The sequence below is a fragment of the Lipophrys pholis genome, assembly GCF_963383615.2.
Source record: "Lipophrys pholis genome assembly, chromosome: 23".
Lineage (NCBI taxonomy): Eukaryota > Metazoa > Chordata > Actinopteri > Blenniiformes > Blenniidae > Lipophrys > Lipophrys pholis.
In genome coordinates, this window is record NC_137645.1 from 8,527,796 (window position 1) to 8,545,732 (window position 17,937).

At 48.4% G+C, this 17,937-nt stretch overlaps 1 protein-coding gene across 1 annotated transcript; it reads right to left on the bottom strand.

Moving 5' to 3' along the window:
• Positions 1-2,600: 2,600 nt before the first annotated feature.
• obsl1a (obscurin like cytoskeletal adaptor 1a) lies at positions 2,601-15,775 on the bottom strand. The gene is made up of 24 exons (XM_080492640.1): positions 14,538-15,775; positions 13,935-14,204; positions 13,593-13,853; positions 13,177-13,482; positions 12,549-12,815; positions 12,188-12,463; positions 11,984-12,098; positions 11,728-11,888; positions 10,380-10,652; positions 10,000-10,275; positions 9,636-9,911; positions 9,280-9,552; positions 8,909-9,184; positions 8,437-8,706; positions 8,081-8,347; positions 7,733-8,002; positions 7,239-7,505; positions 6,064-6,330; positions 5,872-5,984; positions 4,741-4,894; positions 4,492-4,653; positions 4,255-4,359; positions 3,902-4,168; positions 2,601-3,030 (listed from the first exon to the last, which is right to left on the bottom strand). Exons 1-24 carry the CDS (start codon positions 15,691-15,693, stop codon positions 2,753-2,755), a joined length of 6,606 nt encoding a protein of 2,201 aa, XP_080348766.1. The 5' UTR covers positions 15,694-15,775; the 3' UTR covers positions 2,601-2,752.
• Between the last annotated feature and the right edge of the window lie 2,162 nt (positions 15,776-17,937).

Consider the following 17,937-nt stretch of genomic DNA (forward strand, 5'->3'; position numbering starts at 1 on the left):
CCGTTTTCAAAAAGTTGCATTTTTCATTTTTTTCTCCAAACACCCAGAAATTTTTTTGCGTTTTCACTAAAAAAAAACGTGGCCGTGTAAACGAGGCCTCGCGCCATCCCCCCCTTTTGCTTCGACAATAGCGCCCGACCGGTGAGCGACGGTTTCCGCTGAAAGCCTGGACCTTCTTTCTTTTTCTTTCTTTCTTTTTTTTTTTCCCCACATTTCTTTTTTAACAAGTCAATCAGATTTCAGTTTTTTCTCTTCTTTTCTCTATTGACTGATCGTATTCCGCGTTTTCCACGTTGCTGTCCCCCCCCCCCTCCCCCCCCCCCCCACGGACAGTCGGTTACCTCATTAGGTAGAACAGAAGACACCAGCAGGATTCGGGAAAATCTTATACGGACGAGTATTTATAGGAACATTCAGCCGGTTCGCATTTACGAATAAAGTTCAGATTTTTTTTTTTGTGGGGGGGGGGCGGCGGGGGGGCGTTCACCGATACTGTACTTCTTACACATTCAGTAGGTTTGTATATGTTGTTTTGCACAGTAATAAAAGCAAACAAATTCTCATTAATATATGGAATATTCATGTTACTGTAATCATGATTCAATAGATGTAACCTAATTTTTTTTTTTTTCTTTTATCATACCAAATTATGGATGAACTGTATGTAATAATGTCTTTTTTTTTCCCCCTTCCATAAATGTTAATGAAAAACACTCTGGTTTCTTGAATATTCTTTAAAAAGAAAATTGCTTTATTGTGTCAAAATTGACCAACTTTATTGCCTAATTATTATAATTATAGTCATTATCCGCTGCTACAGGGTGAAGTTGGGTTTGTCATACAGGAGTTTGTCCACATGGGGGCGCCAAAGCATTGTGTCCAGAATTTGTGTGTTAGTAAAGAGGCCCAGTTTGTATGATTACATTGGATTAATCTTTGGTTTTGAGCTTTTAAAAGCTTGTTTAGTGACAATAAAGAAAAAAATTCCTAATTGAGAAATGATTCCCAAGTTATGTTGGGAGAAGTCGTATTTCTTAGGTCTCCAGAAATTTTCCCAGTGGGATTGTTTCCAAAACTTCCCACTTTTGTTGGGTTCTCAGCAACCTTTTATTAACTTTCACCGAAACCAACCTCATTTGTGTTGGAATGCTTTGCTATAACTTCCCGGTTTTGTAAAGGAATGCTTGCCAAAGCTTCCCGCTTTTGTCGTCGGATGAATTCTAAAATTCCCCAATTTTGCATCGAAATGCCTCCCTTAACTTCCCACTTTTGAGGTGGAAGTCTTTACAAAACTTCCTGCTTTTGTGAAGGATGACTCCCCAAAATTTCCCACTTTTTTAGCGGAATGTTTCCCAAATTTTCCTGCTATATGGTGTAGAATAATTCCACAAACTTTCATCTTTTGTAGTGGAATGCTTCCCTGAAACTTCTTTCGTTTTTAGTGGGACGCTTCCAAAAACTGCCTACCCTTGTTGTGAAAAGCTTTCCATAACTGCTGTGAAATGTTCTTCTCAAAAATTCCCACTGGTAGTGGAATGCTTCCCAAAACGTTCCATTTTATTTGCCTCGGAAGGCTTCCCAAAACTTCCCACTATTGTAGTAGAATGCTTCCAAAAACTTTCCACTCTTACAGCATAATGTTTCTCAAAACTTCCCACTTCCCAAAACTTCCCACTCTTGTAAGTGTAATGTTTTCTGAAACCTCCCAAATTTCAAAGTGATTGCTCTCCAAACTTCCCACTTTGTTGTGGAATACTTCCCAAAATGTTCCTTTTTTGTATTGGAAGACTTCCCACTATTGTAGCGGAATGTTTCTCAAAACTTCCCACTTTTGTTGTTGAAGGCTTCCCAAAAGTTCCCACTGTTGTAGTGTAATGTTTTCTAAAACTTCTCAAATTTCAAAGTGATTACGCTCCAGAATTTCCCACTTTTGTAGTGGAATACTTCCCAAACTTTTTCTTTTTTTTGGTGGAATTCTCGTCATAACTTCCCATTTTTGGACTGAAATGTTTCTGCAAACTTCCCACTTTGTTGTGGAATGTTTCCCAAAATGTCCCATTTTTGTTGTTGAAGGCTTCCCAAAAGTTCCCACTCTTGTAGTGTAATGTTTCCTAAAACTTCCCAAATTTGAAAGTGGTGGCTCTCCGAAATTTCCCACTTTTGTAGTGGAATACTTCCCACAATTTTCTTCTTTTTTTTTTTTTGGGTGGAATTCTTCTCATAACTTCCCATTTTTGCAGTGAAACATTTCCGCAAACTTCCCACTTTATTATGGAACGTTTCCCAAAACGTCCCATTTTTGCATTGGAAGGCTTCCCAAACTTTCCCACTATTGTAGCGGAATGTTTCTCAAAACGTCCCACTTTTGTTGTCGAAGGCTTCCCAAAAGTTCCCACTCTTGTTGTGGAATGTTTCCTAAAACTTTGAATGCTGACCCTCCAAAATGTCCCACTTTTTTAATGGAATGCTTCCCCGGACTTCCCACTTAGTCGTGGGATGCTTCCCAAAACTTCCCAAATTTTTACAGCCGACACGTGTTTGACCCGACTGAAATTTCCCACTTCCCAGTTTGCGTAATAAATACATTCCCAAGTTTTGATTTGATGCTTTTATTTTTTTGGACCAATGAGTCAAAAATACAAGAACGCAAAGTCGACTGAACTCGATCAATAAATATGTTCTACGCTGTAAAAAATGAAGGGGAAATGTTCAGTGTGACCTCACGTCAGATAAAGGGCGCATTCGCCGCCGTTCACTTCTCGGTGACGGTCAGCGCGGCGCTGCTTTTGGCCTTGCCCATGGTGAACTTCACCGTCCCGCTCATGTCGGCGCTGGTGTCCCTCAGGGTGAGCTTGTGGACCGTCCCGTGATCTTCCAGGCGGACGGCGGGCCCCGGGACGAGGCCCTCGCCGTTCAGACTCCAGACGGGGGGCTTGTCGATGTCCACGGACACCTCGCACTGGAAGGTCGCCGCCTCCGGCGCCGTCACCGCCGTGTCCTCCAGGTGCGTCACCATCACCAGCGCCTGGGCTGCAGAAGCATCACAACACGGCTTTTCAGGGGTCTTAAGGTCTTGTTTAAAAAAAAAAGTTGCATTTGGTCGTTTCCATGGAGACTGAGAGAGCATTTTCAAAAACGTTGCATTTTCTCCCGTTTTCAGGGAGTCGGAGCCTTTTCATAAAGTTGAGTTTTACCTGTTTCCATGGAGACTGCGTTTTCATGAAGTTGCGTTTTACCTCCATTTACACGTAGAGTGATTTGGAGCATTTTTAAAATGCTACGGAACTGTTTTCAAAAGTTACGTTTTCCCCAGTTCCAGGGAGTCGGAGCATTTTCACAAAGTTGAGGTTTACCTGTTTCCATGGAGACTGAATTGGAGCCTTTTCAAAAACTCAAATTTTTCTCCATTTACACGTAGACTGCTTTGGACAGGTTTTTAAAAAGTTGCCTTTACAGAGAGACGGAATTGGAGTGTTTTCAAAAGTTGTTTTTTCCCCCATTTCAAGGGAGTCGGAGCAATTTCATAAAGTTGAGTTTTACCCGTCTCCATGGAGACTGAGTCGGGGCGTTTTAAAAAAAAAAACTGGTTTGAATCCATTTACACGTAAATTGATTTGGAGCATTTTCAAAAAGTTGCATTTACAGAGAGATGGAGTTGGAGTGTTTTGAAAAGTTGCGTTTTACCTTAAAAGGTTGTTTTTAGAGAATATCAAATTTTCAGCCTTCAGGTTTTATTAGAGTTCCTCCTCTTGGAACCCAAAACGATGTGCTAGGTACCCCAACGGAAGGGTTACGAAAAATGCTGACGGTTTGGTACGGTACTCTCGGTACTCTCGGTACTCTCGGTACTACCCACAACTTCAGTCAGTGGAAACGAGGCTAAAGACGCAGTTCCATTTACCTTCCACCAGCAGTTTGGCCTCCGACGCGTGCCCCCCGACCTCGATCCGGTACGTGCCCTCGTCCTCCAGCGACACCCGCTGGATCACCAGCTTGTGCGAGCAGTCGGCGGTTGTGATCTCCACCCGATCGGAGGGCACCACCTCCCCCCCGCCGCGGTACCACGTGGCGGCGCAGTGGGGAGAGGAGACGGTGCATTCCAGGATCACGCGGTGCTTCTCCAGGGCGGTCCGGTCCCGGAGGGGCTTCACGATGGAGACTGGAAGCTCTGGAGGTCGAGAAGAGCGGCAATTTTGAGAGGTTCGTATTGAAAAGAAGAAAGAAAAAAAACATGAGTGTAAAAATGGTTCTAACCTTCCACCTCCAGATAGGCTGTCGACTCAACGTCCCGGGATACGAAGCGGATTTCTCCGGCATCCTCGGGTTTGACGTTACACATCAACAGGAAGTGTTTGGTCCCTGCGGGGCGAGGACAAAAAGTAGTCCATTTTGGCTTGCAGTTCAAAATCTGTCCACTAGATGTCCTCGGACGTACCTGGAAGTCCCGCCTCCTTCCACCTGCTTTCCCCCTTTTTTTCCTCCATTGCTCACCTTCGGTGCGGATCTTCACGGTGCTGCTGGCGCGGATCTTGTGGCCGTCCCTGGACCACTCCCCGCTCGCGTCCTCCAGGGAAACCTCGCACATGAAGACGGCGTTTTGGTCCTCCTGGATGTACAGGTCCTCCAGGTCCTGCACGATCTCCAGCTCGTGCTCTGGAACGCGGTTTGAAGAGACTGGGTGTGACGCCACGAACCCTCGAACCGCTTTTCAGAACACTTTTGGAAGGTGTGTCGGGTTACCGAAGACGTCCAGTGAACATGAAGTCTTGATGTCCCCCGTGTCGCAGGTGTAGGAGCCTGAATCGGCGCGGGCGCACTGCAGGATCTGGCAGAACCGCTTCCGACCCATCGAGTAGATCCGGCAGTTCTTCGCCGGTTTCAGCTCCGTCCCGTTCTGAGATGAAAGGAAAAAAAAACAGAAGGTACTCTTTGATCTTTCCACTGAAACTTCTTGACACGGCGGAAAAGAACCAAAAAGCTAAATTTACCCGACATTCCGGTTAAAAAGAACGAGTTTTGCGTTATCGTTTCCGAAAAGTTTCACGTTCACACGGCAACGTTTTGAAAAACAATGTCGGGACACAAATTGCCGCCGTCGGTTCTTTTTGTACTGAAACCAGAAAACGTGCGCAGAGAACAATACGCGATAAACATGCTAGTGGCAACGTTTCTGCTGAATGCAAAAAGTTAAGAGGTCAGAGGGTTTTCAAAAAGTTGCGTTGTCGCCGTTTACATGGGGATGGCATCTGAGCATTTTCCAACATTCCATGCAGGTTTGACAGAGCATTTTTAAAAAGTTACGCTTTTCTCCATTTACATGTAGGCTGAGTCGGAACATTTTGAAAAAGTTAAATTTTCCCCTGTTTACAGGGAGACTGAGTCAGAGGGTTTTCCAAAAGTTGCATATTCCCCCATTTAACCAGGGTGGCAGAGAGTTTGGCATGCAGGTTTGGCAGAGAGTTTTTAAAAAGTTACACTTTTCTCCATTTACATGTAGGCTGAGTCGAAACATTTTGAAAAAGTTCCACTTTCCTCGTTTACACGTAGATTAAGTTGGAATGTTTTCGAAAAGTTTCGTTTTCCCTGTTTCCATTGTGATTGAGTCGAAGCAATTTCAAAAGGTTGAATTGTGCTCCATTTATATGGCATTTGAGTGCTTTCAAAAAGTTGTGTTTTCGCCATTTCCATGCAGACAGTCAGGTAGATTTTCAAAAAGTGGCATTTCCCTCCGTGTACACTGAGCTGAAGTGCTTTAAAAATTTGGTGTTTTCCTCATTTCCATGGAGACGGAGTTTGAGCATTTTCAAAAAGTTGCATGTTCCACGGAAACATCAAAAACTGCTCCGAGGAGCGTCGATTGGTCTGTGTTACCTTGAGCCATTTGACCTCGACGTTCTGTCTGGAGAATTCACACTCCAGAGTGGCGGCAAGCTCCTCCTCCACCCGGACGTCCTCCAGCGGTTTCAAGATGGACACCGGCGTCTCTGTTGGCCACAGACATCCACCGTTACCGTCGCCAACGTGCCAGGGGTTTGGCGGCGGCGGCTCGCGAAACGCGCTCACCTTTGACTGTGAGCCTCGCCGTGGTGCGCACCCCTTCGGCCGAGAAGGCGATGGTTCCCGTGTCCTCCAGGGTGAGGTTGGACAAGGTCAGGCCGTGCATCCGCCCGTTGTTGCTCACCCGCCACTGGTTGCTGGGCTTGACCCGGATGCCGTCTTTCTGCCAGATTCCCTCCACGTCGGCGTGCGAGAGCTCCACCTCGAACGAGGCCGTCTCCCGTTCGAAGGTCTCCTGATCCGTCAGCGCTCTCCTGACGGAGATCTTGCGGGCTGGCGAGGGAACGGGAGTCACAAGTCAAGCGAAGGCGTGTCGGATATAGACGCGGCTTCGGCCGTCCCGCCGTGGAAAAAACCAGAACACATTGTGTGGCTGAGCTTCAACAACCTTTTCAACACTTCACGCCGAGCGCTTCTATTCTTAGAGCGGCTTTGCACCGCGACATACTGAGAGACGCGCCTACGTACCGATGAGACGCCAGTCCTATGGCAATGAAACACCGGTGCAAGAATAATGGGCTGATATTATTATTCGGGTGTTTTCGTGCCAGGATCGTGCGACGTTTTCACACCATTTACACACAATTACAACAACTGTCCATCTGGAGGCGGTATTGCCCAAAAGAAACCTGGTTGTTTGATTGGTCAGGACCAAATGCCGAATTCTTGCCCCTTGAGCCTGGCTAATGGGTAGCCACAAGCTAAAAGGGGCTAATTAGCTCATGGCTAATGGGTAGCCTTCAGCTAAAGGGGCTAATTAGCGTGTGGCTAATGGGTAGCCTTCAGATAAAGGGGCTAATTAGCGCTAGGCTAATGGGTAGCCTTCAGCTAAAGGGGCTAATTAGCGTGTGGCTAATGGGTAGCCTTCAGCTAAAGGGGCTAATTAGCTCGTGGCTAATGGGTAGCCTTCAGATAAAGGGGCTAATTAGCTCATGGCTAATGGGTAGCCACAATCAAGTGTGATATATAGCCTTCCTCACTACTCAACGTCCAACTTTTGGACTGCTTCTTTGGATTCAAGCTGTTAGCTGTTAGCCGTTAGCCGTTAGCAAGTGAAACAAGACCCGAGTTTTCAGGTGGACAATTTGACTTCTTTGATCTGGACCAGAGATCATTCCTGGAACCAACTCTGGACCGAACCAAACGGTGCCGGTGTCAAAGCGCCCCGAATTGTCACTTACGCTCCACATTAAGTTTGACCTGCGTCCGGTCGTGCAGCGTCTCGCAGCGGTAGGTCCCCCGGTCCGACAGCGTCAGGTTACGGATGGTGAGACTGCGTTTGCAGCCGTTCTGGCCCAGTGTGTGGCGGAGTCCGGACTGGATGACCACGCCCTGCCTCATCCACTGGACCTCGCCCGTCTCCACGCTGATCTCCGTCTCCAAGGTGGCGTCGTCAAACTCATCCGCCATAACGGCGTCCATTCTCTTCGTGAACATGATTTGCGCCTCTGAAAGTGAAGACAACTGTGTCCATTGATTGCTCAACGACAAGTGATCGGATAAGTAAACCTGTATCATAAAGAGGTCCGACAACATTATATTGAAAGGGTATTTCCCAACATCCAGCCTCGGTCTTGAATTCCATCCAGGTGAAAAGTTTATTTAGTGTATTTGTTTGCTTATGATGTGTATTAGTTGTTTTGCTCAATACGGGACCTTTAATTGATCGTAATACCTTGAACCTTGAGACTGGCTTTGCTTATCTTCCCCTCCGCTTCCGCTGTAATCCTGGAACAGTCCAACATCTGGCACTTCTTGATGACCAAGGTGTGGCACAAGCCGTTCTGGATCGCCTGGAAACGATCCCCCAGCGTCACTGGCTCATTGTCCATGAGCCACACCAGCTGGACGTCGTCGGGGGAAACCACACACTTGAAGGTGGCGTCCTCTCCTTCCAGCACGGTCGTGTTGTGCAGCTCGGTGAGGAACTCCACCACCCGGGGCACTGAGCAGAATGAAACTCCTTAGTGGCACGGCCGAGTGTGGAAGACATCGTTGAAAGTCTGCCGTGAAGCGTACTTACTTTCCACCCTGAGTGTTGCCACGGTCCGGTCGTCTCTCGACTCACAGGCGTACTCTCCGGCGTCCTCTCGGGTCAATCGGTGGATGGTTAGACTTCGCTCGACTCCGTCCGCACGAATGGTAAACCTCCTGCTGGCAACTATTTCTGTGCCGTTCTTCAGCCACTGAACATCTGCTTTGGGTTTGCACACTTCGCAGCGAATGGTCACCATACTGTCAGCGTGGGCCACAGTGTCTCTGAGGGTGCTCACAAACTTAATCCTCATCTCTGAAACACAAACAATTGTCCATGGTTGAGGCTTTTTTTGGCAAAGCACGCCCCGCGCAAAGATATCGGCTACATAAATGGAATTGAACCTTTTACAAGTAAACCGAAGCGCATCTGGTCTGTGTTGAGGTCACAGGTGTACTCTCCCGCGTCGGCGCGCCTCAAGGGCTCGATGGTCAGGGCGCGTTTGTGACCCTCCATGAGTGTCCGGAAACGTTCCCCTTCGACGGGGGTCCAGTCTTTCAGCCATCGTACCACCGCGCTCTCCTTGGTCACGTAGCTCGTCAGCGTTATGCTCTCCGCCTCATAACCAGTCAGGACCACGTCTTCTTCCTTGTTCACAAATGCGACTGGAGCCTCTGATGGGGATGGAAAGAGACGCGCATGTTGGGGTTGGTTTCCTGGTCCGACATTTGACTCTGGACATTCCTGATCTCGGGCCCTACCCAAACCAGGGTCTAATCCCTACCCCCTTTACCCACAGTCTGTCTGTCTGGCCGATCCTTTTCTCTACTTCTAACCCCAAACGGAACTTGTAGTGAAGTGAACTTGGTTCTGTACCTTGAATTCGGATCATGCTGACCATCTTGTCATCGACAGCGTCACAAATGTATATCCCAGAATCTGAGGACTGCACACAGGAGATTGTGATTTTCCTCAGAGTCCCGGAGCTCTCTATGCATGTTCGGTCATCGCTGGTGAGCAGCTTGTCGTTACAGTACCAGCGGACTTCGGCATTGGCGCGGGACACCTCGCAGGCCAGGATCAATTCATCGCCCGCCATCATCTCCTGGAAGTCTGTGTCGCCTGAGTTCCCAACTATAGTAACTGGCGGCTCTGAGGGCAAACGAGAAATTACACATTTAGTCAAGTTATGTAGATTTGACTCAATCCTTTAAAAAAAAACTAGAATTGGGAAAAGTGGACTTTACCTTCGACTGTAACCTGAAAGCTTATGCTGTCATTGCCAACATCCAAAAAGTACTCCCCCGAGTCGCCCAGCTCAGCATTGAGGATGACCAGTGACCGGAAAGCCCCTTCTTCCTCTTCGCAGAACCTTTCGCCCTCAACACGGCAGCCATTCTTGAACCACTTGGCGGCGGCATTGGCCCTGGAGAGCTCGCACTCGAGCACAATGTCGTCAGAAATCAAGGATTTCAGGTTTGCGTTGACCTCTGACTTCCTTAAGATTTTCGCCGGTGGCTCTGGAAGACAGTGGAATCACGGTCTATCGCGAAAGCTCTTAGTTGGACCGAGAAACTCCTTCAGATTTTCTTTGCCCCCTTACCTGAAACGTTCACCTCAAAGCCGATTTGATCATCAAAGGCGTCGCAGGTGTAGTTCCCCGAATCCTCCGGAGTGGGAGAATGGATGGTCAGACGTCGGATGAGCCCATCCTCCTCGACGGTTACATTCCTGCTTGGCTCTACTTCTGCACCGTTTAGGCACCACTTGACGTCTGCGTTTGGCCTGGACACCTCGATCTCCAGGACGATTGGTTCTCCGGCAACACTTTGCAGTTTTTTTGGCGTATTTCCCGGACGAGTGAGTGTCACTGGTGGCTCTAAAGGAAACGGAAAACCCCCCAAAAAAAGCTTTAGATTGTGTTTCCTAATCAAGACAATTAATCGTTCATCTTTTCGTTTGCTAACCTGTAACAGTGACCAGAAAGGCCACGGAGTCGTCATCCGTGTCGCATATATACTCTCCCGTGTCATCAATCGTGGTCATGGGTATAACCAGGTGGCGTTTAGGCCCATCCGCCTCCAGGATCAAATTGCTGCTCTCCTCGACCTCCAAATTATCTTTGTACCACCGGACTGGAGCGTCGGCCTGCGAGATCTCACATCTGAGCTCGAGTCTCTCCGGGGCCAAATGCGTCAGTTCCACCTCTGGTTCACCGGGAGAAATGAAACGTACTGGAGGCTCTGGTCCAAGAGGGGGAAAATGTGAAATTACAACAATTTGAACCAAATAGAGGTGTCGCGAATTTCGTTGGATGTGTAAACAGAGACGAGGACTGAAACCTCACCTGTGACAGTAAGCTGGAAAAAGACGGAGTCTCCATCAGTTTGGCAGACGTACTCTCCTCCGTCCTCCTTCGAGCCGCAGAGGACGGTCAGCTTCCTGTAGGGACCCTCCGACATCAGCTGGATGTTGGCGCCCTCCTCCACCTGCTGGCCATCTTTAGACCAGCGCACCTTCCCCCGAGAACGAGACAACTCGCACTGCAGGTCGATCCGCTCGCCGATACGGCGCTCCATCACGACGTCGTCCCTTGGTTCCACGATGGTTACTGGAGGCTCTGCGGTGAGGAAGCGTGAAGGAAAGTGACGCATTGTGAATTTGTGGATAACTTTTCTGCGTATCCGATCAGGCTGGCGGCATCGCAAAACAATTGCCGAACAAATTTTTCTAATCTTTCTTCAAAAGGGTTACGGTCAATCACAAGTCGTCCCTTCAAACCTCGTTCGACCACAACGAAGGTCATTAAACACAAAGTGTCTATGAACTACACCCTGAGCGCTGTGGCTCATTACCGTTAGAAAACTATCTTGACATTTAAAACCTTGGGTGACACCCAACGGGTTGAAATACAACTTCTCACCATTTACTTGGATTAGCCAATTGGATAAAATACAAAACATCTTCTTAGAACAGTCTTCCTAGAACTATTTTCCAGAACAGTCTTCCTCGAACCATCTTCCCGGAACCGTCTTTCTAGAATCGTCTTCTGAGAAGTGTCTTCCTCGAAAATGCCTTCCTAGAACCATCTATCTAGAACAGTTTTCTTAGGACAGTCTACTTAGAACAGTCTTCTTAGAACCACCTCCTGGAACAATCTTCCTCAAATCGTCTTTCTCGAACCATCGTCCTAGAACCGCCTTCCTAGAACCATCTTGTTTGAACAGTCTTTTTAGAACCATCTTCCCAGAACTGTCTTCTTTGAACCGTCACTAAGAACCATCTCCGAGAACCATCTTCTTAAAACCATCTTCCTTGAACGATCTTCCTAGAACTGTTTTTTTAGAACGTTCTTCCGAGATATGTTTTCCTCAAACCGCTTGCCTAGAAACAACTTCCAACAAATGTCTCCCTAAAACTGCCTCCCTCAAACCATCTTCCTAGAACAGTCTCCTTTGAACCATCAACCTAGAACCAACTTCCTCAAACCATCTTCCTAGAACTGTCTTCCTACAACAGTCTTCCTTGAACCGTCTTTCTAGGACCATCTTCTTAGAACTGTCTTCCAAGAACAGTCCTCCCAGCACCGTCTTCCTATACCTGACTCAATTGTTCTGACACAGAAGTGTTTGTACGTAAGACTGTGTGTATTTAAATAGTACTTACACTAACGGCAGGTACAAAGGTCAGCGTACCTCTGACATTGACAGTGAACTCCATGCTGTGGTTTCCTGCCTGGCAAGTGTAATTTCCGGCGTCGCAGGTTTCTGCTGAGCGGATGATTAACCTCCTCATGGTTCCCTCTGACTGCAGAGTGATGTTGTCCCCGGGCTGGATCTCACAGCCGTCCTTATACCTGAGACACAAGTGAAGGAGTGTCCAAAAGTGTCCCCAAAACACAAGGATTAATAGAGTAGATGATGGTTTTAAAGTGACGGCTCGTACTCTTACCAAACAACCGCGGCGTCTTCTCGAGAGACATGGCAGAGCAGCACCACGGGGTCCAGCTCCATGCTGCTTTTATGAAGTTCCTCCTCTCGGACGGGGCTGAATTCCACTGGAGGACCTACGAGAAACAGGAAGCGACGAGCTTCGACAATGTTGGACAACCACAGGAGAAGTCCAATCAGTTACAGGGTTCGTCACGTCTTTTACCCGCGACATCGACATTGAATTTGATGACATCTCCTGAAGTCTCGCAGGCGTAAACCCCAGAGTGCGTCAGGTCCGCAGCGTGGATCACGATCCTCCTCATGTTGCCTTCTGATTGGATGTTGAGTCCCTCCGTCACCTGCAGCTCTTTTCCGTCCTTGAACCAGGATACTTTCGCAGAGGGGTGCGAGACCTCGCAGTAAAGTACGATTGCGTCGCCTGCCTCCACCTTCTTGTCGCTGTCGAGCTCGGACACGGGGTTGAACTTTATCACAGCGGCTGCAAGAAACGAAACGCCAAAATAAAATATTTTCCGTATGAGTGCTGCTCGGGATATCAAGAAAACAAAAACATTGCTACTTACGTGTAACCTTAAGCACGGCTGAATCCCGGACGCCGTTGGCTATGAACGTGACCTCGGCCGTGTCCTCGGCTGTGCGGGCCTCACGGATCGCCAGCGAGTGTCTGGTTTGGATGTGTTGTATTGCGTATCGTTCGCCATTCTGCAACTGAGCACTGTTCAAAAACCAGGTTCCGACCATGTTGGCAGACAGTTCGAGGGAGAAGCGAGCGTCCTCCCCTTCCATGACCTCGCAGCTTTGGAGGCGAGTGCAAATCTTGGGTCCAGGAACTGAAAGGGAATTAATAATAATCAGAGCAACGTTGAATTTCCTGATACCACAAGGTGGCGCTAGGACTGTGAATGGAGACGCTTTAGTTACGAATGTGTTTAAAAAAAAAAAATGCAGGGGGTGCTGTGGAGCCATTTTGCCAGACACACGTGCAATGAGCATGGAATAAGAACGTTTTTGCCAACGTGTGATGTGTGTGCAAATTTTTCCCGAGTGTCTGAGTGTGTCCAGGCCGTCAAAAAGGACGCCGTTCCAGCGGTGAAGGAAGAAATTCCTCGCATTTCAATATGGTGGAACAAATCTAGTCCAGTTCGGTGAACGGTTGAGAAAAGGACGTAGTCATACTTTCGTGTCACTCACCCAGATGGACGGCTTTAGGAAACTCCACGTGACCGCTTCGCCCGTACTTGTTGATGCAGCAGACACGGAAGCGGTAGTTCCCTTCGCACGGCACGCTGTCGCCGGAGACCTCGGCGGAAGTGGCCGTCTCCGAGGTGAAACATTTCTGCCACTCCTGTGACCCCACTTCCTGCCTCTCCAGAACAAAGATGGAGCGGGTGGAGGTCTGACTGTTGGGGGCCGGGTCCCAGGTAAGTAGGGCACTGTTGGGCCTGTCCGCATCCATTTTGACCCCCACGGGGCAGATCGGGGGACAGTGTCGTGTGGCTTGAGGGCAAAGAGGAAGTAGCATTGGTTCAGACTTTTGATCACCTTGAAACACGACAAAATCGATTGAAAAGCTCAAAACCTCTTTTGTGATATATATATATATGTACCTTTGACCTTGAGGCGCGACGAAGTCTTCGATCGTCCCGTGACGAACGTCACCACTCCAGAGTCGTGATGGGCCACGTTGACAAAGACCAGAATGTGAGTTTTACCAAAGGACTTGAGGATGGTTTGGTGCGTCTCGAGTAGCTTCAAGCCGTCTTTGAACCAATGGATCTCCAGGTCATCGCTGTCCACCTCCACGCAGAATGCTGCATTCTCGCCCTCGAGGACTTCCAGCTTCCGGGGTAGTTTACGGACGATTGTACCTGGAGACGGAACGTAGCATAGCTGAGCACGATCGAAACAATGGGCGGTGTACGTCATCACCCCGATTTACTCCAGCTTACCTTTGACCGAGAGCTCAGCGATGCTCTTTCCTCCGTCGGGCATCTCACAGAGGTAGACCCCATCGTCGTCCATCCCCACATCTTGGATCGTGAGTCTCCGCTTGGTTCCTTTCATCTCCATTCCGTATTTGCTGCTGGGCATCAGCCTCTGGTCCTCCAGGTACCAGGCGGCGGCGACCGACTCATCGGGAACCTCACACTCCAGCACAGCGACATCCCTCTCTTTCACCTCGGCGTCTTGTAACGGGCGCCTGAACCGGACAGCCGGACCTGTAGAGCAAAGCAACACGGGTGTTTGACGGGGACAGCTTCAACCGTTTGTTACAAGTGTGCTCCCAAGGCGTCAACTGAAACACGTTGAAAGCTCTTCTTCCTCCGGCAGCACTAAGTACCAAACGATCCCTAAATCTGCTCTATCTTATCTGTCGGTGGCATGTTGATCCCAACACGGAATTGACTCTTGTGACAAAAGGCAGCTGGGACGGCGTCAAACTGCACACATGGGGCGCCATGTAATCCTGGGAATTATCCCACCATTACAGAGGGATTAGGATAAAACAGTTATCCACTTTCGATCCGTGTCCGTATGTCCAATTATCCTACCTTTGACCGACAGGTGAACAGCACTCAGGGTGTTTCCGAGCGTGTTTGACGCCGCACATACGTACAGCCCCGTGTCCTGCACCTTGCTGTACAGGACCTTCAATGTGTAGTAGCCCTCTCTGTCCTCGAATATCAAATGACGCCTGCCGGGCTCTAGGGGAACCCCGTCTTTCTTCCAGAGGATCTCGGGTTTCGGCTTCCCCGTCACGAAGCAGCGGAACTTGGCGTGTTTGCCCTCGGCCACGGCGAACTTCTTGACCTTGGATGAGCTGACCGACGGGTCCTCTGTGAGCCGGGACAGACTGAGCCGTCCCCGGTGCTTCGGTGACCACTGGCTGGAGGAGCGTTTACTGTCCTCCCGCTCTGGCACCGGCTCCACAAGGAGGACGGCCCCGGCCAGGGCCTCGCCATGGCAGTTGACCGCCTTGCAGGTGTAGACGCCTCTGTCCGGCATGCGCGTCCTGTAGACCTTGAGCTGGAACCAGCCGCCGTCCTGAACGCCCACGCTGAAGTGCGAGCTCTCGAAGATGTCGTGCAGCTTCTTCCCGTCCTTCTCCCAGGTCACCTCGGGCAGGGGCGTCCCCCAGAGCTTACAGGAGAAGGCCGCGTCCTCGCCCCGGTCCACTCGCAGAGACAGCGGCTTGATGAGGAATCGCGGTTTATCGTCGGCCGCCAGGTCGTCCTCCAACTTCCACTTGTGTTCGCCATTCCGCACCTCCCCGTTCACCTTCCTGTGTTCCCTGCTTTGCTCGTCGCCGCAGCCATTCACGTGTTCCACCGGTTCCCCGTCTCCCCTCGAAGGCTGCTTCACGCCATTGACCTCTAATTGCCTCGGCTCCCCATTTTGGACCGGGGCCTCGCCCTCCACTTTCAGGGACGCCGCTGCGTACGTTTCGCCGACGCTATTTCGAGCCTTGCAGATGTACTGGCCCGCATCCTGTCCGGTCACTCCAGCGATGGTCAGCATGTAAGCTTTTCCCTCCTCCGAGAGCCTGTAGCGCCCCTCGGACACAATCTGGACGTTTTTGCGCTCCCAGATGACGTCCGGGCGAGGGTCCCCGCCGATCTGACACCTGAGTGTGGCGTCGGCGCCGCACTCTGCCAGCACGGGACGCGGGTAGCCCAAAACGCGAGGCGCACCGCCGAAAATATCCATGTTTGACGTCACGTTTTTGTCTGGTTGTAATGAAGAAGCTTTGTTTTTTGTTTTTTTTAGAAGTAACCGCCGATCTTCAACGAGGGAGCTGTAAAACAAAGAAAAGTGCACCGCTTTAATTTCAAGGCAGATTTATAAAAAAAAAAAAGACAAGTGGTCGTTTCCGAACCCGAACCGAGCAAAACGTTTGTTCGTCGGTTGAATTTTTTTTTTTTTTTTTTTCGCGCAAACAGAAACCACACTTGCCCGCCTCACAGCTGGCGCTGTAAGTCATTGAAGAGTGTATTTATAAAGTTGTCCATTCCAAAAAAAGACGCTGGCTTCCATGTGCGACATAGCGCCCAAAACCCCCCCCCGGATCAAACTAACCCAAACGAACACATGGAGCAGATCTAGCCAACGGGAGCTGTATTCCCTCGCGGAGGTCCTATACCTTCACCTCGAACATGTTATTGAGATGGAGACTTACCACTGTCTTCAAGGATTCTCCTCTTTAGGGGGTTCAAGAGGTTCATCGGATTGCTTGTATGCCCTTTGACCGTCCTCTACATTGGTCTCTGAAGGGGGGGGGGGGGGGGGACTTCAGGTGTCAGTTTCTTGCTGTTCCTCGTACTTTCTTGCAGGCGAAGTTGGATCCTCCATTCACTTTCAGGCGGCTTCGGGCTCTCGGATGTCATTCGGCTGAAGGTTGGGAGGCTTGTGCATCATTGTCAGCGGGTTGCAAAGCAGGCTGGAGTGAGGGGGAGGAGGAGGAGGAGGAGGAGGAGGAAGAGGAGGAGGAGGGGGCATTGACTGCTTTTGCAGCTGCTGCCACAGCAAGCCACCCCCTAAAAATACCGCCGAGCGTCGATGACGGGAGGGCCAGATAAAGTTAGGGCTCTCCATTCACTAAAGATAGAGGCTCAACAGATATCCTGAGCTCAAGACCCTCCGAGGAGAAAAAGGACACGCCACCTGCTGGAGCTCCCCGCTTCATGAGTCACGATGGGGGGGGGGGGCTCAAGGGGTACGGTCAGATTACCACCACAAGAGTCTGAGAAAAATGGTTTATATCGAGCGGTGATCGCACCAACAACCTGACTTCATCACAAGTGATCAGAGGATTCTCATGGAGGCCATTTACCCTGGGAGGACGTCCTGGAATCATTCGACAAGAATGTCCTAGTCCTTGGAGTATTTGTACGTTTTGTAGTATTTCTTCTTTAGTTCAGGTTGAATTTATTTAATTTATTGTTAAAAAAAAAACAACAAACAAGAGAAATTTTATAAAATACAGAACAAAAGTTTTTGAAATTCCTGAATGAAAGGGAATAAAAATAATAATAATAATAATAATAATAATAATAATAATAATAATAATAATATAATAATAATAAATCGAGCATGTGATTCACAATCTTGTGAGTCTTTTTACTAAACTGCAACTTAATGAGTTTCAATTTTTTTCCTTTTTTTAACGATTTCTTTTCATTTTCTAATTATAGTTACTTTCTCTTTTTTGTTTTACAAATCTATTTTGAGTATTGATGTGGTCAAATGTCTTAATCTACATGAAATATGAACAGCTTCAGCCAGAAAACTGTGCTTGAAAACTTTTGGAAATACTCCCAATCGTCGTATTCAATGTTTCTTTTCAATAACTTCCCCATTCAATCAATCTTTTAACTTGAAATGCTGAAATGGAAGACAAGACAAGGGAATTCACAAAGAATAAGAGTATATACTTTATTTTGACCGGTTCTCCAACACCTTTTTGAGAGATTTATTTGTATAATTAATATTAATGTGTATTAATGTGTATTTCTTCATAGTTCGTTTTCCGACAGACCGAATGGCGAAGTCGTGCCACTTCAGTTGGGTAGACGGTCTGAGCCCCAGTGACATATTTGACACCGATAAGGAAAAGATTACCGGAGTGCCTGAAGTATTTCAGACCATTACGATCAGGAAACGGGGGGGGGATCGTCGCCGACGGGTGTTTAGAAACGGCTCTGCTTTTCAAAGAGGATTTCCGGCAGTTCAAAAGTAAACCGAGGAGAAAGTCTTGTTTTGTGGATAATTAATTAATAATTAATTAATAATTTTGGTATTTTTTTTTCCATAAAAGGAGCAGAAGAAGGAAAAAAACCCGGCTAAAACCATAAAGAAAACTTGCTATATGGTTTCAAAAGAAATAGGAGGAAGTTTAAAGTTTCTTCAGTCCAAAACTGTTCCGATCTTCAAATTAATACTCATGATACCACC